Genomic DNA, 26,486 nt, shown 5'->3' with positions numbered 1-26,486 from the left:
ACCCTCCCACAGAGTGTAAAGTAGAAGATAAATAAAACAATGTACTGGTATGTGTGTGTGTGTGTGTTTCTGTGTGGTGGGGTATGTGGAGTGTGTGGTGGGGTATGTGGTGTGTGTAGTGTGGGATATGTGTGTGGTGTGTGATGTGTGTGTGCTGGTGTATGTGGTGTGTGTGTGTGTGGTATGTAGTGTGTGATGTGTGATGTGTGTGGTGTGTGGTGGGGTATGTGGCATGTGTGGTGTGTGATGTGTGTGTGGTGTGTGATGTGTGTGTGTGTGGTGTGTGGTGTGTAGTGTGTGGTAAGTCATGTGTGTGGTGTATGGTGGGGTATGTGGTGTGTGTGTGGTGTGTAGTGTGTGGTGTGGGATCTGTGTGGTGTGTGGTGGGGTATGTGGTGTGTGTGTGGTGTGTAGTGTGTGGTGTGTGGTAGGTGGTGTTGTGGTAGGTGGTGTGAATGTGGTGTGTAGTGTATGGTGTGTGATGTGTTTGTGGTGTGTGGTGGGATATGTGGTATATTGTGGGATATGTGGTATATGGTGTGATATGTGGTGTGCGTGTGGTGTATAGTGTGTTGTGTGTTGTGTTGTGGGGTATGTGGTATGTGTAGTGGTATGTTGTGTGTGGTGTGTGTCTGTTATGTGTGTCTGTGGTGTGGTAGGAGGTGTATGTGTGTGTTGTGTGGTGTGGTATGTGTTGTGTGTGGTGTGTGGTGTGATATGTGGTGTACGTGTAGTATGGTGTGTGTGGTGGGGTGTGTGATGTATGTTGTGGTATATGGTGTGTGTGATGTGGTATGTGTGGTGGGGCGTGTGGTGTGTGTTGTGGTGTGTGTTGTGTGCTGGTGTGTGTTTGTGGTGTCTGTAGTATGTGGGTTGTGTAGTATGTGGTGTGTGTGTGTGTGTTGTGTGTGATGTGTGTGGTGGGTTGTGGGTTGTATGTTGTGGTATGTGGTGCGTGTGTGGTGGGGTGTGTGTTGTGTGGTGTTGTATGTGGTATGTATTGTTTGGTATGTGTGGTACTATGTGCGTGTGTGGTGTGTGGTGTGGTGTGTATGGTGTGTGTGTTGTGTGTGTGGTATATTTGTGTGTATGTTGTGTATTATCTGTGATGTCAGTTTATGTGGTGTGTGGTGGGGTATGTAGTGTATGGTATGGAATGTGGAGTGTGTGTCTCTGTGGTGTGGTATGTGGTGTGCATGTTGTGTATGGTATGAGTGGTGTGTATGTGTGTAGTGGGGTGTGTGGTGTGTGGTATAGTATGTGGTGTGTGTGGTGTGTGTGGTGTGTGTGCATGCGTAGTGTGTGGTATGTGGTCTGTGTTGTGGTATGTGGTGCGTATGTTGAGCGTGTTGTGGTATGTGTGTATGGTGTGTGTGCATGTGTGGTGTGTGGTATGTGGTGTGTGTCTTTTGTGTGTTGTGGTATATGATGCGTGTGTGTTGTGTGTGTGGTATGTTTCTGTGTGTGCTGTGTGGTATGTGTGGTGTGTGGTGTGTGTGTGGCTGGGTGTGTGCTGTGGTATGTGGGGGGTGTGTGTGCGTGCATGTGTATGTCAGAGAGATCAACGGGGGTCCCAGGCAAGGGGGATGAGTGGGCTGTTAGCAGAGGAGGAAGCGCAGCCCAGGAAAGGTGCAGCCTCGCTTTCCATAAGCACCTTGGGTGCCCAGGCGCCCCTGCGAGGTGTGGGAGTGGGAGACTGAGTGGGCACGAGGGTATCGCCACCTGGGTGCGTGAATGAGTGCAGAAATACAAACAGCTGGGAGCCAGAGGATCCTGAGTCCATCAATTCTTTGCAGAAGAAAAGTCTGATGGATTGAAATTGTCAGCACAAGAACACTGTGAACAATAGCAGGGAGATACTGTTTCTCTCCAGCCCAGCTGTGGTGAGTTACTTCTTAATGGCAAGGTAGGGAGATACACACCAGGGACAATCCTGAGGGTGACAGGAGACGCCTGTGCCAGTTATTTATTATGGGAGAGGAAGGTGTTCCTTCTACTTTTTTCCCTTCCATCACCCACTTCTTTTCTGTGATAAATGGGGGCTGAGCTGTTTGTGTTATGCAGAGGCTGACAAAATGAGGCGATCAGATTGGAAATCAAAGCTCTCACCATCGCTGGCAGTGTGCCGGGACTTCGCGGCCACCTCCCATGGCGGGGGCAGGAGGAGGGGGAGGAAGCAGCAGCTGTCATTTCTTCCCTAGGAGTTGCTTTTGGTTTTACTTTTATTTCTCCCAAGAGGAGAGGAGCTGGAGAGGGCAGCCAAACTGCACAAGAAAGAAAAGGAGAAAGAGGGCAAGAATGGAAATGCAGGAGAAAGCCCTACCAGGAGGCAAGGGGAGAGGGAAGCGAGAAGGAGGGAAGAAGCCTCCAGACTGTGCCTTTTTCCGATTTGTGCTGGCTGCAACCTTGCAGCCTGTTTCTCTGCCAGCTGCCCCTCCTTCGCTGTGAGAGGTGTTTTCCATGACTTGTAAAGCGTGGTTTAATTTACAGGGTGAGTTGGAAATGATTCAAGCATCTGCTCCTTTCAAATGTTGGGAAACTGAGGCACGGCACATTCACTTGCTTCTTTCGGGCCTTATTGTCAGTCTTATGATCCTGAGAGTTCCAGAAACTATTTCCATCTCCAGCTTCCAGGAGGAATAACTTATTCAGGCCTTGGCTTTTCTGATGCGTTCTCCCAAAACACCTCCTATTTCAAACTGCCCCCCAGAGTCCCTGAGCCTGAGTCCTGTGGGTTGACTCTGCCCTCTGGTGGATCGAAAGGTGGTGAATGAGGCGGAAAAGGGAGCTCGTTCCAGAAAAACATGCCCTGGCGGGCTTCCCAGGAAAGTCTTTGGTTAAAGCAACCCGAACCCAAAATGAATACAGCTCAATATGCTGTGATGTATTAATACCCTGATAAGCGAGTCAGAATGTGTTTCCAAATAGACCTATTACATAAGTGGCAATAAATACTAACCCATCTCTCACCTTGCCGCGGTGAGCGCAGAGACAGGGATCTGTAGTGTGGGATTCCAGGCAGTCTCAGCGGTGCTGACCTTCTGACGGATGGGGAGTCCTGAGCCCTCTACAACACAGGTCCCCTGTGACATCCACATCACACAATCATGCCCTTTGCCCACCTTTTTAATGACTTTCTATTTTGTTTTACAACCAGCAATCTGCTGCATGTGCTGGTCAACAGTATGTGTCTTTTCTGCTGTGGCTTGCTGCCTTGGATGCTTTTATGGGCATTGATTCCCTCCACTGCTTCCCCAAAGAGGTTCTTTTCCTTGAGCCAGAGCGGCATTCCGGCAGATTACAGTGTCTGCCACTCTGCACTCCGATTTATTGCCATCCTGGGTTTTATTCTCTCCTACATTCGCAGCCAAGCCTCATTCATTTTGTTTTCTGGGGCGAGCAAATGGAAGAAGTTGCTATTAATAGGAGAACGAATGTCATGCCGGCAGACTTAGTGATGTCTGACTTTATAGTCTGCGAGTCCTAGAGCCAAGCTCTTGTCTTAGATCCACCCTTCCCCATCCAAGGGACTGAACCAAGTGGGATGCTGGCCTGGGCGTTGGCCCTCTGAAATATTTACACTCTTCTGGCGTTTGTCAACGAAGGATATTCTCATATTTGGGCACTCTCATCCATATGTCCTCTACTTTTCCCTGTGACCGTCAGTTTACATTTGGCAGAAGGGCTATCTGGGGTTGTAGATGAAGTCTGAGGGCAGGTGGCTGGGGAGAGGATGCTGGAGAGGAGAAGCACATGGCAGTGGTATAGGATGGTTTGCTTCTCAGCTTTCCCAGACACTAAAGTATGTGAATCCAATTAAAGTTGTTCTGCGAGTGGTTTTTTACATTGATAAACATGTTTACTAATCATTTATCACAAATTAAATAGTAGAGCAATTTCTAAACACTGTCCTGCAGATAATGAATGCCTTTTGAATATGCACAAAATGTTACATCTCAACTGTTGCTCTTAGTCTCTCAGCTGTAGAATTTAGAAGCTGCCCAGGGACTGTAGAGAGCACGACATCAGATGTTGCCTCTCCAGGGACCATCCTCAGATCTTTGCGGACTGGCCCCAGGCTGTCCAGATGTATATCTCCTTCATGCAGAAACAGGAGCCTCAAAGAACCTTCCAGTGGGTTATAGTTGTGGGTATAGTTCACCCAACCAACTTAACTTGCCAGGGGATCACACAGGTACAAGAGGCTGGTAAGGTCAGAAATCACTATCGACAGTGTGGAATTTTTCTTTGGGATGAGTTGGTGTCACTAGTCCCAGCAGGTTATTGAGTGAAGAATTCTCTTTAGAAAGTGCCCCTGGAAAAGTGTGGTTTGCAAAAGAATTGCGTGTGTGTGTGTGTGTGTGTGTATATATGTGTGTGTTGATGGGTTGGATGGGGTGGGGTCTATTGGTCATAGACTCTAGAAGAGGAATTTGGAGGTGGCTGTACAGGGACTTGGTGTCCAAAACTGTTTGCATCTCTGGAACAGCAATGTTGTGCATACAGCTGTGTACACATTGTTACTATTGAATCTCTAAGTGATGGTTTAGAAACAACTTAGGGGATAGTGTTCCTGCATCTCACACATATATTGATTCAGAGTGTCTGGCACTATCCTCGGTAAAGTAACAAAGGGAAGCAAACCGATCCCAGGAGTCCTGAGTTGAGGTGTTGCTCTTCCCAATGAGCCAATGTATCAGAACTCTGGATAACTGGACCCAGTAGCTTAGGCCCTCTCAGTTCCCATTCTTGCTTTGAAGAGAAGAAAAATGTATCTTAAGACAGAATTCCTAAAGACAGACCTCAGGTGGGTTTTTCATGCCTACCTAGAACTAAGATCAGCTTCAGTTAATCTACAGCTTCCTCTGGGCTCTACCTCAAAGTCGTGGAAGGAAAGACTTCTTAGGAAATAAAAACTGATTTTTGTTGTTATTATTTTTCTTCAATGCACACACAGAATATCTGTCCTCCAATACCAGTAATTTCAAACTGGGGCTCCTAGGACTGTATTAGAAAGACCAAAAAAAGCAGACAGTACAGGAGGTGCCAAATGGATACAGCCTCAACGTTCTAAGCTTTGCCAAAACTGTATGTCTTCTCCCACTATTTCCTCAGTTCTGTTCACCTTTTTCATCTTCACCTACCTCCATTTTCTTGAGTTTTCTGGTGCAGTTTTGGTCAGGCTTTTTATTGAGAACAAACTCATGTCCTGACAGTGATTGTACAGCCTTCCTGTTTCTCTCTGGGTGTTCTGCTGATCATTGAACATTCTTAACAGGTTTGGATGAAGCTGAAATGTAAATGTATCTGATTCTTAATTAGAAGAATCCAGTTCCAGAGTCTGTTAGGACTTTGGAAGTAGGAGATTTGTTTTCACAGTAAATATTCTCAGAAGGAGAAGGGAATCTAGTCTGATATTCCCAGAGGTGACCAGTAATAGGAAATCATCTTGACAGATGAAAACACTTGCATCTAGAATTCAGTTGAGTAGCGGGATGGGGGCAAGAAAGCAAAGCCTCGAAAGTGGGAGTTGGTTCAGCTTTGTTAATAATAAAATAATAACAACAAAAATCAGTTTTTATTTCCTAAGAAGTCTTTCCTTCCACGACTTTGAGGTAGAGCCCAGAGGAAGCTGTAGATTAACCGAAGCTGATCTTAGTTCTAGGTAGGCTTTGTTAGGGAGATGCAAGGAGATACTACACCAGTAAGAGAAAGTCACAAGATCAAGAGGTATGGAATGTGGCTCTCAAGTGGAAAAAAAAAAGGAAGATACCACATTTTCCATTCTCTTCCTTGTTTTTTTAATTCCTGTGATAATTACAATGAGAGGAGCAATCATGTTGCTAATTTTACTTCATGCATTTAAGTTCTAATTAATACTATCTGGTTCTTCTGCGTTCTGCTGAGGTGAAATACAGCATGCTCCTTTGCACTTATACCCTTCTTTCTCTCACAAATTTGCATAGGAAGTGAAGGCATGTTGGCATGTATCATATTTTAGTAATTGGCATCCCTGCCTTCATAGTTCTACACCACTTTCTAGTCTAATCTCCTGGATCTTTTCTTCTCTCCATTCACCTTGGCAAATGTGGAACAGCTAAGGGTTTCAAACAGCCCTGCCCCTCAGAAATAGGGAAGTTTGATGGCGTTGCAAGCAGCAGACCTAAGCCGCTAGCAGGCTCTTCACGGATCCCCATAGAGCTTTCTCATGGTGAGAACTGCACAGCTGAGGCCCCATAGACATTACCATTGTCCTGTACAGAAGAGGAAACCGAGGCCCAGGGCGATGAAGTGACTTGCTCACCATCACACATTTCATAGCCTCAGATCTGGGATTTGAGATGTGTCTCTGCCTCCAACTTTGTTATGATGATGCCGTGAGATATGAATTATATGAGAAAGGGCTTTGCATGCTGTCATACGCAGGAAAGTTTGAGCTATTATTTTTCTGGTTAATTATCAAAAACATTGTCATGAAATGTCTGCTGCATTCTCCCTTCTCATTTTGCAAGCTTTTATGGAGCACAACACGTTGCTTTGTGACTTCTAGCGGCGTAGCTCACATGTGCTATAGATGCAGGCGTGCTAGGCTTCTGGCAGCCCGGCGTGAGTAACCATGGAGAACAGTTGGAGAGGTGCCAGTGTTGGGCTGTGTGTGAGGCCAGCTATTGTCTCAGAGACACCTGGCTTAGGACAGATGCCTGCTACAGTGTGCCTTTACGTCAAGCAACTGATATTTACTGACTGCCTGTGATAATGAACTAGGCACAATAGGTTGCGAGAGGCTGAAGGAAAAAAGATAAAGAAAATACACAGGCCCTGCCTTCAGAATTGCCATATGGGTTGGCAAGAGTTATGATGGAACTCTATGAAAGTGCAGCCTTGTTGGGTCGAGGGAGCCTTGTGAAGGAAGGGATGTGTGGGGGAGCAAGTAGGGAGGGGTGCTGGAGCCAGAGGGGCAGCATGGGAAATGGATTGGGGCATGGGAGAGCATGCCACTGTAAGGAAGCTGCAGGATCCCAGCCTCAAGGTCCTGGCACGTTCTTCTGAACTCTTTGAGCTTCATCCTGAAGACAGTGGGAACCACTGAAGGCTCTTGAACAAGTGATTCTCAAACAGATTTGTTAGAAAGGTCCCTGCAGCAAAAAGAGTGACTGGACTGAAGAGGGTTGCGTGTGGAACCAAAAAACCAGGTGGAAGAGGCCCCCGCCCCCACTGCCTGGTGTTCAGAAGATAGTCCATTTAAGTTTAGGAAATGATTGGAGCTTGTGGTTGGAGGTTCAAAATTAGAGAGAATGCACGCAGGGAAATAACTAGCTCTTCTACCGCCAGGCTAGAGTCCCTTCCTACAGAGACCAGTTAATAGAGAACATCATCAAAGGCATCAGGAGTTTCTGTAAAGGACTTGGATAATTATTTGCCCAGTGTTGGTTGAAGGAAATTACTTTGGAATGAACAGCTGATGCAGCTCAGGTGCCTGAGGACGGATTCCTCTGCCTGATGTTTTACACCTGTGTGACCACTGCCCTACCCCCATCTGTACCCCCAACCCCTGTCAGGCTCCTGCCTGCTCCTTCCACCAGGGTGGGAACTCCAGCAGAGTGAAGGAAAACAACCCTCTCCTAAAGGCTTCCTTCGTTTGGTTCAGACTTGGTCATTGTACTTTGAGAGTTAAATTTGGGTCTCTTTCTTTCTGTATCCACCCGGTGTTTGTCATTCAATTGCCTGTGCAGGTTCCCTGCTTTATTTCATTTAAGTAGCTGTTATCTTCTTTGTATCATAAGCTCCTAAAATATAGAGTCAGGAATATGTTTTGTTCTGAAGAGTGAGCACTGAATCTTCACAGGCATATAAGCTCGATAAATAAATGTGTAATGTTGAACATGGTGCTGTAGCCATGTATTTGGTCACCTGGAAAATAATAGGGAAGGGAGGGGACAATGGCCTCTGCACTCAGAAGGTTTGTAAACATTAACACCTCCACGCGCCTGCAGAGTCTTTAATACTCTTCCCCTCAATACTTACGTTGACCCTCATTACAACAAGAACAGGGTGGGGTAGACCATTTTTCCCCATTGACACATATGAAAACTGAGTCACAGAAAGACTAGGGACTCCGGCTTGTCACAACACAATGGATAAAGAGAGAAGCACCCCGCTGGACTCCATGGAAATCAAACTACTAGGCATGGTTGCTGCCTCTCTCAAATAGGAACCAGCCAGCTGAGGTGATCGCAGATAAAATATACGAATGCATGGCAGCTTCCAGATGGCAGAAATCTTGTTAAAATCTGAGTAACACCCAGTGCATTGTCAAGCTTTCAAAATGTTCACTGCAAAATCTTACAATCCACTCACCCCAGAAAAGACTATTGCTAATTTTGGGTCAAACAATCAGGAGATGCCCACTGTCATCCAAAATCTTTCTTGAAGTAAGTAGCCTTAGGCTTATGAAAGAAAGAGCTGCACAGACTTAACCTCTGTAGGCTCCTTGTTGATAGATTATCTCCCTTGTCTCTCCCAGCACCATATTTATACTTATTTGTAAAGTTCTCCACAGAAACATGACTTCTACAAGCCCTTCCCTGACCCATTAGACTAGGCTGGGTTCCTCCACACACATCTACTTTCTGCACAACACCCATGGTCTCCTACCATAAGACACATCACACTTCTGCATTATAATCCTGTCCTTCTGTGCCTCTCTCTGCATGAGTCTGTCTTGTTTGCCTCTGCATTGAATTGCTTAAGAGCTGAACACAATACATGGCACATAGTAGGTGCTCAGTGAACATTTGTCAAATAAATGGGCATATAGTCCTATTCTAATGCACCTCAGTTCATCCACATCTTTGGAGATAATCACCTGAAGGGAATTTTAAGGCGTAAGTTAGAAGCACAGGCCGAGGGATGACTGTGAGTTGAATGGTTACCCAGGGGGCCTAAAGAATGGGCCACCAAGACCCCTGACACACAGCCCTCCCTGCCAGCCCTGTTTAGGTGGATTCCAGCACCTTAAGAGCATATCTGTTTAGATGTCTGATGGTGAGAACAAGGCCTAACGTATTTGGGAAGGGCAACTCCCAGGAAGGGGGCATTTCCATGCTTCTGTTTCTGGCAGTGATAGACTTCCCTGCCCCCATTATCTCTTCACCCTGGCTTGCTTCTTTATTGCTTCCAAAGATGATTTTTCTCCTGCCATTAGGCTCTGCTCATCCGCTTTGCTGCTGTTGGGAGCGTACTCCCCAGCCTGGCATTTGAGGGCAGCTACAGCCGTCTCTAGTCTTTCCTCCTCGGTGTTCTCTCTCTGCTACCATCAGACCAAACCTTTAAAAATCTGCCCCAGAGCCACACCCAAATCTTTATTCTTTGTTTAATTAATTAATGAATTAATTTTAAACAGTCTCACTCTGTAGGTTGGACTATAGGCACAGGCCACCATGCCCAGCTATTTTTTTTTTCTTTTTTTGTAAACAGGGTCTCACCATGTTGCCCTGGCTGGTCATGAACTCCTAGGCTCAAGCCATCCTCCCATCCTAGCCTCTCAAAATGCTGGGATTACAGGCATGAGCACCGTGCCTGTCCCACACCCATATCACCTCTTTTCCATTTATTCAGCTTATCTTCTGTTTGGTTTGTTGCCTTTAATTTTTTTTTTTTTAATTTCAATAAGTTAGTGGGGAACAGGTGGCATTTGGTTACATGAATAAGTTCTTCAGTGGTGATTTCTCGGATTTTGGTACACCCTTCACTCGGGCAGTGTGCAGTGTACCCAAGGTGTAGTCTTTTATCCCTTGCCACCCCTGACCTTTTTCCCTGAGGCCCCAAAATCCAATGTATCATTCTTATGCCTTTGAGTCCTCATAGCTTAGCTCCCATATATGAGTTGGAGAACATACAACGTTTGGTTTTTCATTCCCGAGTTACTTCACTTAGAATAATAGTCTCCAGTTGCATCCAGGTTGCTGCGAATGCCATTATTTTGCTCCTTTTTATGGCTGAGTAGTATTCCATGGTGTGTATATATGCGTATATCACATTTTCTTTATTCATTGATTGACAAGCATTTGGGCTGGTTCCATATTTTTGCAATTACAAATCGTGCTGCTATAAACATGTGTGTGCAAGTATCTTTTTCATATTATATAATGACTTGTTTTCCTCCAGGTAGATACCCAGTAGTGGGACTGCTGGATCGAATGGTAGATCTACTTTTAGTTCTTTAAAGAATCTCCACACTGTTTTCCACAGTGGTTGTATTTTTATTGTTATTATATCCTTTATTTGTTTGCTGTCCACATGCCCCTGCCACCCACTGAACTCCCCAAATCCTCCCCCACCCCCCACAGAATGTCCCTTGTTAGTACCTAAGCCTGGCTGCATTGTGTCTCCTCACCTCTGTGTCAGTGTCCCAGGAGACAGAAATTTTCTTGGCCCTCCAGGGTCTCTTAGGCCAGGGCCAGAAGGGCCCCCACTCCCGGCTTCTGGCTGCAGGATCTACCCTGCCTCGTGTCCTCTCTCCCAGGGGCAGGGCTCACCTGCTGTTGCCTGCTCCCAGTGCCTGACTGCAGACCACCCTCCATCTTTCTAGCACCTTCCTTTCCTTGCAGCCTCCCAAATATCTCACACTCCCTCTCCGGAAGAGTTCCTTCTGATCACAAAGCATTTGTGCGATTTACACATAAGATTGCCTTTGTTCCCATTCTCTAGAGGCAGACTCTGGGATAAGGATTTGTGTGGTCATGACTTATTAGGGAAGTGGGCCTAGGAGAAAAGGTGGAAGGTGTGGGGGAAGCCAGGCAGGACAGGGCAAGAAGTCAAGTGGAGGCTCGGTTTTAGGCAGAGACCCACCAGGGTGACCAGCCCTTTTGTAACTGCCCCCCAGGCTACTGCTAGGGGCCGCCCTGGGGGACGCAAACCCCAGGCACTTGTGGCTGTCTGTGGAGACGGGGGTGCAAACAGAGTCTCAGGCTGGGCTGTCAGAAGCAGAAGCACCCAGAACCCAGGAGCACACAGAAATGACGGAAGGGGCCGAGGGGCCTGGGCTGAGGGCTGACTTCCTGCTTTGTCCTCCACAGGGAGAGAGCGTCAGTGAGGTGACTATGCAAATGGTGAGGCCCCCATGGAGGGGAGGGAGGGCTCTGGAATGACACCAGGCCCAGCAAAGGTAGTGTCCTCCCGCTGGGAGCTTTCATCCTTCTGGGGGATGCATCCTGTTCCCCAAGGTGCCACGTCACCTGGGCTAACTATCTGGAGAGGTCCAGTTACCTTTTCTGCACTTAATTGCTCACATTTTCTTGTTTTAGTGAGTGTTGTCCTTCCGGACCCTGGGGACCCCTTCCTGTCAGCCTCCTCACAGGCCACTAGAGAGAGGAGAGGCTTCTGTGGGCTCTACAGGTCAGGGACAGAGGAGGAGCCTCCAGCCCCTGGAGTGTGCATCTGCATGTGGTCCTGCTCTCCTGTCCCGACTGTGTCTCACCTCCGTAGATGGTAGAAACGGAGCTCAGAAGCCAGTAGCCTCTCTCCTTGGAGGATGCCAGTCCACTCACCTACTGTGCCTTGCTCTCACCTAGGCCCCAGGCAGTCATGTGGGCACCGTGTTACCACCAAAGGTGAGAGGATGTGTAGCCAAAATCACTTAGTGAGAGAACAGAGCAGGCCCACCTCGAACCCCGATGTCCCCTTTGTCCCTCTGGAGTTCTAGCTGTATTTGACGTTTCTTCCTGTGAACTGTGGGGTTTGGATGTAGCAGAGACTCTCTGGAGCTCTTCTTTGGTTGCGAACCAGATTCCTTCTTTCCAGCTGCTCCCTCCCACCACACATGGCCGCACACGTACCTCCTATGCATACACAGTCCCTGGGGCAAAGACCAGGTGGACAGGCAGCCTGCGTGCTGCCCAGTTCACACACATGGGAGCCAGGCTTCACACACACTAACTGGAAAGGAAATGGCAGCTGCATGTGGTCTGAGGTATGGTTTTGGTCTCCTAAGCTGTGATTTTTTCCCCCTTCAAGTCATGTTCAAGTTCTAAGTACGGATGGTACTTTAGGGTGATAGGAGTGTGCTAGAGGCAGGATCTAGGTCGGGTTCTGGGGTTTGATGGTTAAAGTGTGTCTTGACAAAGAATTGGAGGTGGAACTAGCCCCAGAGATGAAGGCAGGAGTGACGCACACGCTGACTTCCCCAGAGGCCAGGGCATCCTTCGTACTCGCACCAGGCCTTAGGCATGGGAGGAGCAAGGTATTTCCAGCCCCTTTTCTAGTGTGACTCCATGTGGCTAATCTATACGGTTCTTCCCAGTTTGCCTGAATACATCCTGGTTTAATCAGTATAATTTCAAAAAGTGTCTGGTTTGGACAACAATCAATGTAACAATCAGTTTAATCAGTGTAGTTGCAAAAAAAAAAAGTGTCTGATTTGGACAACTGCCAGGCTGGCCTAACTTGTCCGGAGACTGAATGGAGCCCCATTTCTTCATCCAGTGAGTGCCATCGTATGGGGTGACACACACTAGCCAGTGAGGGCAGGACTGGAGATGAAGCAGAGATGGAGGAGAGCCTGCAGATGGATTTGTTTCAGGGAATCCTGTTTCTTCTTCCCAGCTCCTTCCTTGCCAAGGAGGGCTGTCCCCCGGAGAAGAGAGAGACAAGCTCCAGTGTGCTACCATTTATAATCATCCGTGATTCTTCGAGCTGGACTTTGCAGAGTTCTTCGCTTTGGTTCCCTGTCTGCTCTTTGTCTTCAGAATAAAGTGCAAACTCTTTTACAAGAGGGCGTGTTGCACAACGTACCTGTAATAGTCAGGGGTCCAACAGGGAAAATATGGCATCCTCAAATTGCGTAATTTGAGCAGAGTGTAATAAAGTGGATGTTTACGAAGGTGTAGCCAAGGTGTAGGAAAACTATAAGGGACAGTCAGGACCCTGGGACTATGAACAGGAAGGCACTGTTAACACTTTTAGGCCTGAAGGGATAAGGGGAAGAGGTCATGGCTCCCACCAGAGAGAGGGCTGTGTGGAGAGGGTCACTAGCCAGGGGCAGTGATCTTTGATGGAGGGATATAGACAGCCAGTGGATGGACCTTGCTTCTTCCCCAACCCCATCTCCTGCCACTTCTTTCCAGTGGCAGAACAACAGGAGGCCAGAGGGCAAGGAGCCTGTCCACATGATCTGTGCTGGTCAGCCTGCACTGGGTGGTGGATGTGCGGGCACACAGAGAGCAGCGTGCTAGCTTGCTGGCTTCGTCCCTGCTAACTTTTCTCTTCTACCCATGCCTTCTATTCCATAAGCTCCCCATTTCCATCCTTCCACAAACTTGCCAGTATTTTCCCAGCTCCTTTGTGCTTTGCTCATGCTCCTCCTAGTGCTGGACATGCCATACCTCACTCCTCCTTGCTGTTAACCAAGCTCTTTCCAACCTCGGCAGCCGCCTTAACACTCACCAAGATCCAGATTGCCCTGAAAGCAACCAGAAGTCATGTGTGAGGGTTCTTGGAGTAGAGAAGAAAAATTGTATCTACTTCCTGGCTTCCCAGAGCTCCACATATGACAAAAAGATAAAGCATGGACATAATGCTTCCAGTACACACCAAGATAAAGTATGTCTGGAAAACACTCATGGGGGGACAGCAAAATTTTGCAGAGAAAAGCTTGTCGATATATGAATTAATATTTAAACTTGACCTTGGTGTGGCATAGGAATTTGTCTAACAAACAATAAGGAAGGGCATTCCAAATAAAGCAGGAAGTCACAGAATTCCCAATGTGAACAGAATATACAGGAAACAGTGAAAAGTGTTCTGATGAACCTACTGAATGTCATGTTTGAAACCGTGTGGGGTGGGAGCATGTATTAGCCTGGGTTTTCCTTTTCAAGAGGATCTATCTATCTGTCTGTCTATCTATCTATCTATCTGTCTGTCTATCTATCTATGTAGCTATATAGCTATCATCTATTCTAATCTGTCGAGAGACTTATAAGAATTGGCTCATGTCTGTAGTGTAAGTTTCAGTCCCAGTCCAAAGGCCTGAGACAAGGGAGCCGATGTCCAAGGACAGGAGAGGAATGTCCCAGCTCAAGCTGGAAGAGTGACGTGCCCTTCCTCCACTCTTTCGTTCTATCCAGACCCTCAGTGGATTAGATGGTGCCCACCCACACTGGGGAGGGTGGCTCTTCTTTACGAAGTCTGCTGATCATCTCTTCTAGAAACACCCTCACAGACACACCCAGAAATAACGTGCTACCAGCTGTCCGGCATCCCATAGTTCAGTCAAATTGACACAGAGAATTAATCATCACAGAAAGTGAGGTGGAACTTTGCAGGGATCACTCTGAAGCCCAGGCTCCAATGGCAGATGGAGTTCCACGTGAATTCCCACTGAACTTTCTCTTGGCACTTCTGGGCTCTTTCCTTTATGAAAGGTTGGTCTCCAAGACAGGATTCCAGAGACGCTCATGTGTGTTTGGACTATTTTGAATATGCTAGGGAAGGAAAAAATTCCAGGTTACCTAACTTTGGTCACCTAGGAGCAAAAGGCTCTACTGTTTGTGGTTCCATGGGATGATGAAGATGCCCCACATTGCCCAGATTACCTTTTGCTAGAGTGTAGAATTTAGAGTTCTTGACTACATGTGTGTAACAGTTATTGAATCAAAAAATGACTTGTGGAAGTTATGACTTACAAATAAGACGTGACCTATTGAGCAAGCCCATTCTTGTTTCAGCATTTAAATTAGTATGGGGCCTTTGTCTTGGGTACAAATCAAAGTGTTGTGCCATTCATTTCGGAAAAGTCGTGGCCCACCAAACTCAACAGAGTTTGTTTTGAGAGGATGCTACTGTATTTGACAGGGACGGGAAGGACAGATGGTAGATGTGCTTATGGAGAATCTTTCTGGAGGTCCACAGAGCAAAGGCTTCTTGATTTATCCCTGAGACATTACAGAAGTGGAGGGGGACTGCCTCCTTGCACGTGCTCACACATAATGACCAGGCACTGGGGGAGATGTGTGCATTTGCATTTTTGGGTGCAGGTTGGCGGGGACATACAGAGTAATTATACTCACAGACTGGGCCTTTATTGGATGCAGTCCTCATGGTCTTTTATCTCTCGGGAGTTTGTGAAAGATGGGAGATTTTAATCAAATAATTAATCAGTGGACAGATATTTATTGTGTGCTTACTTTGTTCTCTACACAATGTTCTGTAGAGACACAAGTGAAAATAAGACATGATCCTTGCTTTTCAAGAACTTAAAATCAATCAAGTCAGCAATGTTACATCCCTAAGATGAGAAAGCAGAACATGTAATAGACAGCACAATAGATTTGTCTGATGAATTTTTACAATAAACAAAAGAATGTATTTACACGCATGTTTCCATTTAATCTTCTCATTAACCCCGTGCAAGAAGAGAGGTTATTTCTACTGCAGGTGCTTTAGATGAAACCCAGTGGAGGGAGATAAGCTCTCTGAGGCCTGAGGGGCGTCAGAAACAGAGCTGGGACGTTCCTTGTAACAGTCAGACTTCAGACCCTATTCTCTTCGCTCTCCCTGAGCCTCTCTCTGACTACAACTACCTACTAGTGGTGTGGGACTCATAGTGCAGTGTGTGCCACTGCTTTTGGTTTTGTTTCATTTTTCCTCCCCCTAATCCTTTCACCTGTGTCGTAAGTGTACTGTCTGCTTCTTCCTAGGCATGATTAGTCCTCTTATTTTCATAGCTAGGAAAGATTCCATGGCATACCTCCGTTTTCTTGTGTAATGCAAAAATGGTAATCGTTGGGAGATGTAAGAACAGTGTGCAATGTGAGTCTAAGTCTAGTATTTTTGTCTCTCCATGACCCAAATCAATTTTGTAAACTTCCACACAAGTTTACAGTCTAAAAGAAGTCCAGTAGGGTCCAAATTAGCAGCCTCACTAGTGAAGCTTTCTCTTACAATAAAGGAGTAAGGTGCTAGCTGATCTCTGAATGTTCAGTGTATTCATGGTGAAGTATCCTGTTTTGTTACTTTCTTGGTTTCCCCCAGAGAACACTTTCTCGCAAGAGCAGATGTGGAAGATGCACACGCCAACCCCGTGGCAGCATGTGTGGGTATTGCTGAGCCATTTGCGTCGTGATGTTCCCCTGTTATGCTTGAGGGGAGGGGCGGGGCACAAGCAGAATGCTCAGAGGAACCAAACTTAGGGGCAGCTGGAGCGTTTCTGTGTGATAAGAGGCAATTGTGACCAGGTGCTGCGAAGGGCGGAAGCACTTATTTTGCTGTGTTTTCAAGCATTGCTTGAGATGTGCTGCCTTTCAGACGCAGTTAAAGGGCCATTTGATAGAAGGAACGGTTGGACCGCACACTGTCTGGATCCATTATTGCCCTCAGATCTTCAGGCAGGTGTGTTTAAGAAAGGCCAAGCCTGGATTTTTCTCTCTTTCTTCAATAATCTTTCTCCTTATTTCAACACTCTCTTTGCTCATCTTTAGAAGTTTCCAAGCAGACACTCTCGCTTTTTTTTTCTTACAATTTCCAGGTTCTCTCTCTCTCTCTCTCTCTCTCTCTCTCTCTCTCTCTCTCTCTCTCCCCCACCCCCATCTCTCTCTGTCTCTTCTCTCATCCTAAATCCAAAAGTAGCTTCAGGACCTGAGTCCATACTTTTATGGTTCTATTTCTGCAGTGCACATCTTGGGCTTGCTTAATCATTTATTTTTGCTTTTCCTCTATGTATAAATGCAGCATATGTAATAAAACAACTATTCATCAGAAAGATATTCAGGACACAGAGAGTTGCATTTTTAGAGCATTGGAACAATAGGTGCAGCTGCAGAAAATTACAGGTATAGCAGTGTTCTTTCTCCATACTCTGAGTCCCATGCATGGGTGAGCATGTGCACATGTGGCTGGATCCTCTTTTGGCCAAATACATCCTGAATATTGACACAGGTGAGGCACCCTCAGTAATCCCTGCTCAAATAGTACAGCCCTATTCTCTAGAAAAAGACACTTATCCAAAAAGGAACATGGTGTAGACAGACACACAGAGACTAAGAAGGGGACTGTGGCTCAGCACTGAAGTGGAAAATAAATGCCCTTTCCAGCCTTTATTTCTCTTTGTCTGGATTCTTCCAGGATGCTGAGTATGCGAGGCCATGGGCTGTCCACGGGGGCCACACCCGGGAGGGGAGGGCCGCAGGAGGGGTGCTGATGGGAAAACCATTCACAGAGACACAGAAGGCTAATGACCACTGCCAGACGGCTGCAGGGTGGGGCAACTGGAGGGCAACATTGAAGCTGGAGGACAGAAGGGAGCTGGAGTTGCAGGGCCCAGTCCAGAATCCCCGGGGCACAAAGCTTGTTCCTCTATTGTTCGTATACGTGACAGGATGGGCAGAGTGACAGGATGGGCAGAGAGGATGCCAGCAGTGGGAGGGCGGTGTATCTGGAGGCTGTGGACAAAAGGGGAGAGGCTTTGCAGGTCTGGTCTGAGAACATCCCACCCTTTTGATCACCCATCTCCCACCTCATGTTGGCCTACATTGCATTGACTTGTGACTATTCCTCAATATCTGATGAGCGGCCATCTCCAGCTCAGCTCACCTGGATGAGTCAGGGACAGTGGAGTTTGAAACCTTACTCACTCTGACTTAATCACCAAAGTTAACCACCATCCTGAGAGAGGTGAGATACCGTAGCATGTTTCAGGAGCAGTTTTGTAGAAGGACTATGTCGAGGGCTGTCTCTGAAGAGAGAGAACTTGTCTGAATTTCCCACCTCCAGCGCCTTCTCTGTGGCTGAGAGAGCAATTAGGCTCATTTTCACTTTTCTTTTTTTAACCTAGGAGCAATGTGTCCTCTGCATTGTTGAGGAGACTGGATAAATGAGACAGATAGATGGGGGCAGGTGTGAGATGGTGACAGAGTTGGCCGCCGAGGTACCTTTGTGATCTATCTCTGCAGAAGCCGGCATTCATTCCGTGGGGATTCAGCAAGACTGATACCCAGCAGTGACAGTTTGGACATCTAAACATGACCTTGGATGTGCTCAGAACCGCAGCTGGAACTGTGCCAACTTCTCAGAGTAGTCTATCACAGTGGCCGCAAAACCGTGCTGGAAATCGGCTGCGTTCTGAGCGGCGGTGCATCTGCAGACGAACCTCTCCACCCCTGTAGTGCGGTGCAGTGTTGGGGGACGGCTTCCATTTCTGTCCATTTTCAATAATTAGATGCTCACAAGGAAGCCCAGGACAGTCCTCTTGTATTCATTGGGAGGTTGTGAGATCCCCGTGGTGGGCATCGAAAATAATTATTCAAGCGGTTTAGTGTTTGTCAGTCAGCGTTTCCTGCACTGTTTCCACTCACCTGGTACTTGTCAGATTTCAGCTCCTGGGGAGGAAAAAAAAGAACTTTGCTTCTGGTTCCCCAGAACATACGGGTTATGGGAAAGTTCTATCCTGTACAGTGTTGGAAAACTGTTTCATACCAGGGTGCTTTCCTAGTGCCTGTTCACTCTGCAACTCGCATTTTGCCAGGAAACACACATCTAAGTTACAGGTTCTCAGCGAGCTCTTCAGACCAGCGTCAGCAGCACTTGGAATTTTGTCAGAAATGCAGCTTCCCAGGCCCTGCCTGGGCCTACTGAATCAGAAACCTATGGAGTAAGGTCCCAGGAATCTCTTTTTAATCAGATCTTTCAGGTGATACTGATGCCTGGTGAATTTGTGAAGAACTGATTCGGGTGTTCTTTTGGGCGGCCCTATAAGAACACTAAATTTGGAAAACAAAACAAAACAAAAACTGGCATGAATCCTGGTTCTGCAGTTTAATATCAGCATGGTTTCAGTCAATATGGCTAATGTTTCTCAGCCTCAGCTAATTTTGTCTGTAAACTGGCAATAAGTGAACCCAACCAAGTTTGTGAGATGATAAAATAGTGCATATAATGGGCTCATGTAGTCAATTAACATTGACCGTGAATGTGAATTCATCCAGTTTCGTGCTTGGACCCAAGTGAAGGTCAGAGCAGTGGTCACCCTTCAGGTTATTAATATAAGCTATCCTAGATACATTACTAGCAAAGCAAGCTGCAAAGTGTGTTTTTGTTCTTGAGAGATTTCAAACCTATGCCGTTCCAGATTCGTGTTTCAGACAAGGCAGTACCAGATGACAGTCATGGGGTCTGCAAGGAGCATAAGGGAAGGAAGGTACAACATCAGGTGCACCCTCCAATGACTGCACTTTTCTCCTTCTTGTTCACCCTCAGAGTCCATTCTGGATATTCTCATCAAAGCCACAAGAAAGGCTTGGAGCATACTCTTGACCAGTTCAAACTTCATGTGCATTCAAGTTACCTGGACATCTTATTAAAATGCAGATTCAAATTTGTTATCTCTGAGAGGAGGCCTGAGATTCTGCATTTCGGACGAGCTCCCACCCAAATGATGCCGATGTTGCTGATTTGCTAGCCACACTTTTGTGTAGTGTGGTGCTAGCTCAGTGCTTCTCAAACCCTAATGTGCATAAAGCTCATGTCTAGATATGAACTTCTAGATGTGACTTAAGGAATGACCAGGGGCCATCAGCACTGGCATCACCTGGGAGCTTACTAAAAGTGCAGATTCCCAGACCCTACCTCAGACCTACTGGATCAGCATCTGCACTTCAGCAAAATCCCCAGGGGGCCTAATGTGCACAGTAAAGCTTGAGAAACATGCGGAGCTGGCTTCACAACTTTGTTTATTTCCATAGAAATCTGTTATCACCACCTTGAAATCCTTATTCATGCTTGAACAAAATACTCTGTGTTCTTATTTTGCACTGGGCCCCACAAATGGTATAAGTTGTCCTAGACACACTGCTCCATATTAGTGGTTTTGAAACATTAGTGTGTGTATGACCCAACTGAGATGTTGTTATAAATTCCCAGATTTTCTGAATCAGTAGAATGTGGGTGAGACTAAGAATCTCTAATAAACCTCTCCTGTGATTCTAATATAAGTAGTCCATGTGCACTTTGAGAGATAGTCCCTGACCTTCTCCAAGGTAGGCCTTCACTCATTTCCAAGCTGTATCAGAATGGTGCCAGCGAGAGCCCGCATCTCATCTGCATTGCCAGAAAATGCAATAAGCTGCAAAAACCCTGTTGGGCACCTATGCCAAGGTGTTTCTTTTTGGGCAGTATTTCCCACAAGAGCTCTCAGCAAACTATCCATCTACACCTAAGTGATCCTTCCATAATGTTGAGACATTTACATAAGCAAAGCAGAAAGGATGCACAGTACAGGATTTCTCATGGGGACGGGGGTCTCCTGAAGAAGCAGGTGTGTACAATAGCAGTTGTTAGAGTTTTTATGGTCACAAACCATTTTGAGAATCCAATAGAAGCCATCACCTATCCCCAGTGAAAAATTCACCTTTGCACCTTATGAGTCTCACACAGGACCAGGAATCAGAGGACTTGGCTGAGAGGTCTGACTTCTATACTTTTAGCCTCGTTCCTTGGACAAGTCATCAAGCTATTCAGAACCCTAGAGTCATGATCTTTAAAGCAGAGAATGGGTAACAGTGTCAACCTCAGAAATTTGTTGCAAAAAATCAAAGGAGACGTTGAGCTGTAAAAGTGCTTTGTACACTGCAAAATAAGGTATACATTTGAGGCATCATTATACACCCTATGCTGCATTGTTATTTCCACCATTATAGTCAGGATCAGGACACTGTGTTTGTAAATTTAGCCTAAGGCCATGGAACAGACTTGCTGTAGTAAGAGAGGGAAATGAATACAGACAGAAAGACATGATGAGGACTTGGCGAGAGTTGCTGGGAAATTTAAAAGTGTAGAAAAGAGAAGGGAGCTTCCACAATTCGAGGACTCCAGATGCAAAAATAAAAGAAAGAAAATCTATTTTTATATGTGCAGACAGTTTTGAGATTTTGGAAAGTGGCTTTAGTCTAGCAGTAACCGAACATTTCTGCCCCTGGGTATAATGGAGATGAATAGCGATAGTGGTGGTCTGTATTTAGTTTTGACTGCAGAAGCCTTCTGTGGGAATTTGCTATTCTGAGATGAGAGGAATAATGTTTAGTCGTTAAAAGCTGGGTCTCTGATCTAACACACATTCATTGTGTGACTTGGACAACTAGTTTAGTTTAGTTTCTCTGCTCTTCTAGGCTTTTTCCAATAAAATATTCTTCATAGGGTTATCATAAGTATTGAATGCTATAGTGCACCCTAAACACCTAGTCGTAAATGTGAAGGATTATCATCACCCGAATCCTTGAGCAAAGGGAGAACTGGTAGTATTCGAAGTATTCAGCCATCCTGGGCATGCAAGGTACCTCTAGGCTATAACTGAGATCGTATTTGAAGTGGTTCTGTGCTCAAGTGGTTTGAGAAGCACTGAGCAACATTCTGAGGCTCTAATCCCGTAAGGCCTTTGCTGTGTTCCAGAAAAGTCCACCCCTGACAAATCAAAGGAAATGTATGTGTTGGGGGAAGGGAGAAAGACAAGATATTTTAGCCTTGCCACGAGGACCCACCTGTGATGGCTGCTGTCATCTCTCAGTCCCTTGACGTACCTGTCTGGTCTTCCCTTCAGGTGCACTATTGACAACCGGGTCACCCGGGTGGCCTGGCTGAACCGCAGCACCATCCTCTATGCTGGGAATGACAAGTGGTGCCTGGATCCGCGCGTGGTCCTCCTGAGCAACACCCAAACGCAGTACAGCATCGAGATCCAGAACGTGGATGTGTATGACGAGGGCCCGTACACCTGCTCGGTGCAGACAGACAACCACCCAAAGACCTCTAGGGTCCACCTCATTGTGCAAGGTAGGTCGGCGGGGCTTGGCGGGGAGATCTGGCTGGCCAGCCTGGAGAGCCTTCAGGTAAGGGTTTTTTCTCTGATCGGCAGCAGGGATGAGTTCTCCTTGTTCTGTGCATCTAGGGTCCAGGGCACATTTCCGGTTGTCATTTTGCAGTTAGAAGCTAAAATTTTCCAGTCATTTTCATTGAGTTGAACTAGGAATGGTTTTTTTTTTTTAATTTTTGTTCCAATAATATATTTTCTCAGGAAATTATCTTTTAATTATTGCTTTTCTTGACTTTTTTCTCCCCTAAGTTTTAGTGGGTTGTTTTTTTTTTTTTAATTTCATGCAATTCCAAGATTGTGTTGTGTTTAAAACCAGACTTTTAATGCGCTTTTGAAAGTACAAGTATGCTACGCCCCCCTTCAGCCTTGAAAGGAAGCAGAGCCAACCAGGATGCCCTAGGCACTGCCTTCAGCTGCGTCCTTCACAAATACCTGCTTGTTTCCGGCTCCCTTGCACCTCCTCTCATCTCCCAGCCAGGGGTTTTGGATGCCATTTCTCACCTGTAATACTGGTGTCTGGTTCTCCCTGATTTGATTCCATCCCAACTCTCCTGGCCTCCTTCTCCTCCCCTGGCTCCTGGCTCATGAGGCCTTGTATGTGTGTGTGTGTGTGCGTGTGTGTGTGCGTGTGTGTGAGAGAGAGAGAGAGAGAGAGAATATGTGTGTTGGGTCTACTCTCTCAGACCCTGGGAATGGAGCTCACCTCCATTCCCAGACAGAACCAGTCCTGGGGCATTCAGACACCATTTAACCTGGCTGAAGGATTCCTAGTTAGGGAGCGAGAGCTGGCATCACACTTGGCCACTTTCTGGCTGTGAGGCCTTAAGTGATTACTGTGTCTCGGGTTCTCTTTCTGTAAAGGGGGTCAGTGTGAGGATTGAATGGTACATGTACTGACATAGAAAACACTTAGAAGAGGACCTGGCACATACAAGTGCTATTTCAGCTGTTGAGTTTTCTTTTCTTTTCTTCTTTTTTAGGACTCTTGTAATTTTTATATTTTTTTAGCCTCTTTTACAGTGGGCCAGATATCTTATTTTGTGATGTCAGCAGTGTAGTCCCTGAGCAGTGGCATGCCAGATCCAGTGCTGGGGCCCTTTCCCAGGCTGATCCCGAGGCCCCTTCACAGGGACGTGCAACTCCAGGGCAACACACTCCTCTCCTAGGGGCTCCTTCCACCAGTCCCCTTGTCGGTGTGTTCAAGAAAAGGGTAAAGAGCTATGGGATGATTGGTTAGAGACAGAATAGGAAGGAAGGCGGCTTGTGAAAGAAGAACTGAAGTGAGCTGGAAGAAGGAAGGGGAGGCCCGCTGTTTGACAGTAGGGGAAGGCGGAACTTGGGTCGTGATCAGCACTGTTGAGTGAGGCAGGGTGAGCAGGACTGAGAGGAGGACACGTGAGAACCAGGCGATACTGGACCTGGCTCTGGGCAGAGCGTATACCAGGGGACATGGGAATCCCTAACGCTGTGGCCCAAGTTTGGTCCTGCCAAGTTTTTATTATATTTTGCTTACTCTTTCTTACCCAAAGGAAATTATAATGGCTCTTTAAAAAGTGATTCTATAAATGAATACTTTTTGAACTGATGCATGCAAACAGCATTTTTAAAGAAAATAGAATTGCATAGAAGGTATCAGGGTGTATTACAAAGAGTGGAGTAGGTATTGCCATGTGAGATTTTTGTTTGTTTGTGGACATTTTTTAATATAAAATACATTTTTTATTGTGGATAGGGAGACCAAAAATTCTCCACTCTGTGGGGAGGGCTGGTGAATGCCCCAGTGCCACCATCTGCATACTCTACCAGGTGGTGCTTGGAAGCCATTGCTCAGCCCTTCTCCTGTCCTGCCTCAACCCCATGCACACTTAGTGTTGAGAAAAGAATGCCTAGCATTGACAATGAGAGACTGGGAACTAGGAACTATTAGAGATATTTGCTTTAGGAAGCAGGGCCTTATGGAACTGGAAAATGGAAGGAATTGTGAAAAGTGCTAATGCTTCCTTGAAAACAGGATCATATTTTTGTCATTTTCTTTGTTCAGTCCCCCCACTCATGCACACCCCCACACCCCTGCCCTGAACACCTGCCGGAATGCCTTATACAAAGTGAACATTTAATAAATGCTTATCCAAGCAAATGGCTAGAATCAGAGCCAGACGATCTTATATGGGCTCCAAGAGAGATGGCTGGGTGTTTGTGGGGGTGAGATGATGGGAGGGGGTGAGAGGATGGAGTCTACATCAATCTTCACTCACGTCCAGGCTAATGGAAAATGTCTAATCCGCGGCTAGGTGTTTACATCTGTGACTTGGCTGGGTGCCCTCTTCGCATGACACACCACCTCAAGTATTGGAATCTCATCTTGGGCTAATTTTCGAATGCTGATGGGTGTATTGATCTGGAAACAAGCTGGGTTAAAAAAGGCATTGGTCTTGTACACAGACTCAGCCCAAGCTAATCCGCCATCGATATGCCTGGACTGAGTATTATCGACACTTTAATGAATAGAGGACCATAGTTTTTTCAGAGCCGAACTGACCCCCTCTTCAAAGCAATCAGACAAACTAAATAGAGCCAGACTCTTGTGTTTCTGTATTGGAAAGAGGATGCACCACCATCCTGGATTACAAAAAAAAATAAAAAATAAAAAGGAAAGAAATATTTATCTTGGGATCGTTTATTATACTGAACATAAACCCTAATTCTCCCGGCAGAAGCTGACTATCTGGATTTGAAGTTGCTATTCAGCCCTGAGCGCAATGCTTCTGGAATAAAAGTTGGGCATATTAGGTTTTCAAAATGGTATTATGATCATTTTAAAAAAGAAATAAAAACAGCAACAACAAAAAGGAACGAAATTGATATTCTGCCTGTGAGTATGTGTATTTATGTATATGAAGTCAGCTTCATATCTAAATAAACCCACACAGAAGGAAGGTAATGGCATCTCACAGCATTGCGCAAGCTGCTTCAGATCTGGGGTATGTCTTTCCCCTTACTGTCAAATATCCCATCTACCCGCTAGTTCTCTGTACTGGATTTTCTTCCCCTGTGGTCCTGATCCGATATGGTTAGTTCTTGCAGACAGTCATGCCAAGGCGGCCACATGGGGCAAGTCTCTGGGGCCAGCTAGGAGCGAAGCCCATCCTTGGGGAGGAGGGTGACCCTGGAACCAGTGTGGGAGGGAGATGGAGGGGAAGGCAGCAGAAAGGGGGAGACAAGAGAACTGAGCTAAGTAGCTACTTGCCAGGGTGGCTATTTAAAATTAAATTTAAATTAGCTACAACCAAATAACATTTAAAATTTACTTCTTCAGTCACACTAGCCACACTGAAGTGCTTACATAGTCAAGCAGGACCGCTGTTCCCTTGTGTTAGTTCATTTTGCATTACTATAAAGGAATGCCTGAGGCTGGTAATTCTCACACACACATACATACACACACATACACACACGCACACGAGGTTTATTTGGCTCATGATTGTGCAGCCTGTACAAGAAGCTTGGCACCAGCATTTGCATCTGGAGAGGGCCTCAGACTGCTTCTATTCGTGGCATGCGGTGAAGGGAACCCAGTATGTGCAGAGATAGCATGGTGAGAGAAAAAGCCAGAGAGAGCAGGGACGGTGCCAGGCTCCTTTTTACCACCAGCTTTCGAGGAAGCTTATAAAGCAATAACTCACTTGCCCCACTAACCTGCATTTATCTATTTATATTCCATCCCCATGGCCAGACATCTCCCATTAGGCCCCCACCTCCAATTTTGGAATCAACTTTCAACATGAGATCTACAGGAACAGACCCCCAAAGTACTGCACTCCTGTGTTGAACAGTGCAGAGAGAGAACATTTATGTGAACTTCCATTGTAAAAAGCTCTATTGGGTGGTGCTATAAAGGGTTACCATTATGGATCAGCAGGTGTTAAAACTAGAATGGCTTTCCATGGCTTGACGGGCTAGGTATATTGTAGAAAGGAGAGTGAACTTTTTGAAAGAGGTTGGAAATTTTTAAAAAGATGATGCTCCTTTAAAAACAAGAGAGAATTGTTGAAAAAGATGGAGTAATGGAGTTCCCAGGTTAGCTTCAATTGTTTAAAAAGGTGGAGTAATGGAGTTCCTAGGTTAGCTTCAATTGTTTAAAAAGGTGGAGTAATGGAGTTCCTAGGTTAGCTTAGACAGAGAAGAGTCTGGAGTCCAAGGATGTACCTGTAGGAGAGTAGGCGGAGTTCAAGGGTTGGTTAAGTGTGAGCATGGGGGTGATGACTCCACCAGGACACTGAGATTTCTACCTGTGAGCTCGGGAGATGAACCCTAACATGTCTAAAGACCACATGGCAAAACTGATTCATCAGCAGAGGGGAATGAGTTCAGATACCTGGACTTCTTGACTTTGAGATGCCTTGAATACTCCCTTCAAATGTGAAATGCAAGAAATACCACCAGTGGATTTGCATGTCCAGAACATAATCTTTTTGTCCAGAGTTGGGGAGATTCATCTAAAATTTATTAACATTTAGGTCTAATGATTTCCATCTCTTTGATCTTAGGGTTTTCTGTTTAATAAATGTAATTAATAAGTGATTCTCTCTGGAGTCTAGCTGAATATTTTATTCCTCTCACCCTCTTA

The 26,486-nt window shown here is 46.1% G+C and overlaps 1 protein-coding gene across 5 annotated transcripts in view; it reads left to right on the top strand.

The window, feature by feature from the left end:
* NTM (neurotrimin) overlaps positions 1–26,486 on the top strand; it is a 718,324-nt gene that overhangs the window by 495,716 nt on the left and 196,122 nt on the right. For all 5 annotated transcript variants that reach the window (XM_011970822.1, XM_011970825.1, XM_011970824.1 and 2 more), the window contains one exon: positions 21,587–21,819. In XM_011970822.1, the coding sequence (XP_011826212.1) occupies positions 21,587–21,819 (233 nt within the window). The remainder of the gene's footprint in view (positions 1–21,586; positions 21,820–26,486) is intronic.

The sequence above is a fragment of the Mandrillus leucophaeus genome, unplaced genomic scaffold (assembly GCF_000951045.1).
Source record: "Mandrillus leucophaeus isolate KB7577 unplaced genomic scaffold, Mleu.le_1.0 Scaffold979, whole genome shotgun sequence".
Lineage (NCBI taxonomy): Eukaryota > Metazoa > Chordata > Mammalia > Primates > Cercopithecidae > Mandrillus > Mandrillus leucophaeus.
This window is presented reverse-complemented; position numbering and strand designations above follow the sequence as displayed.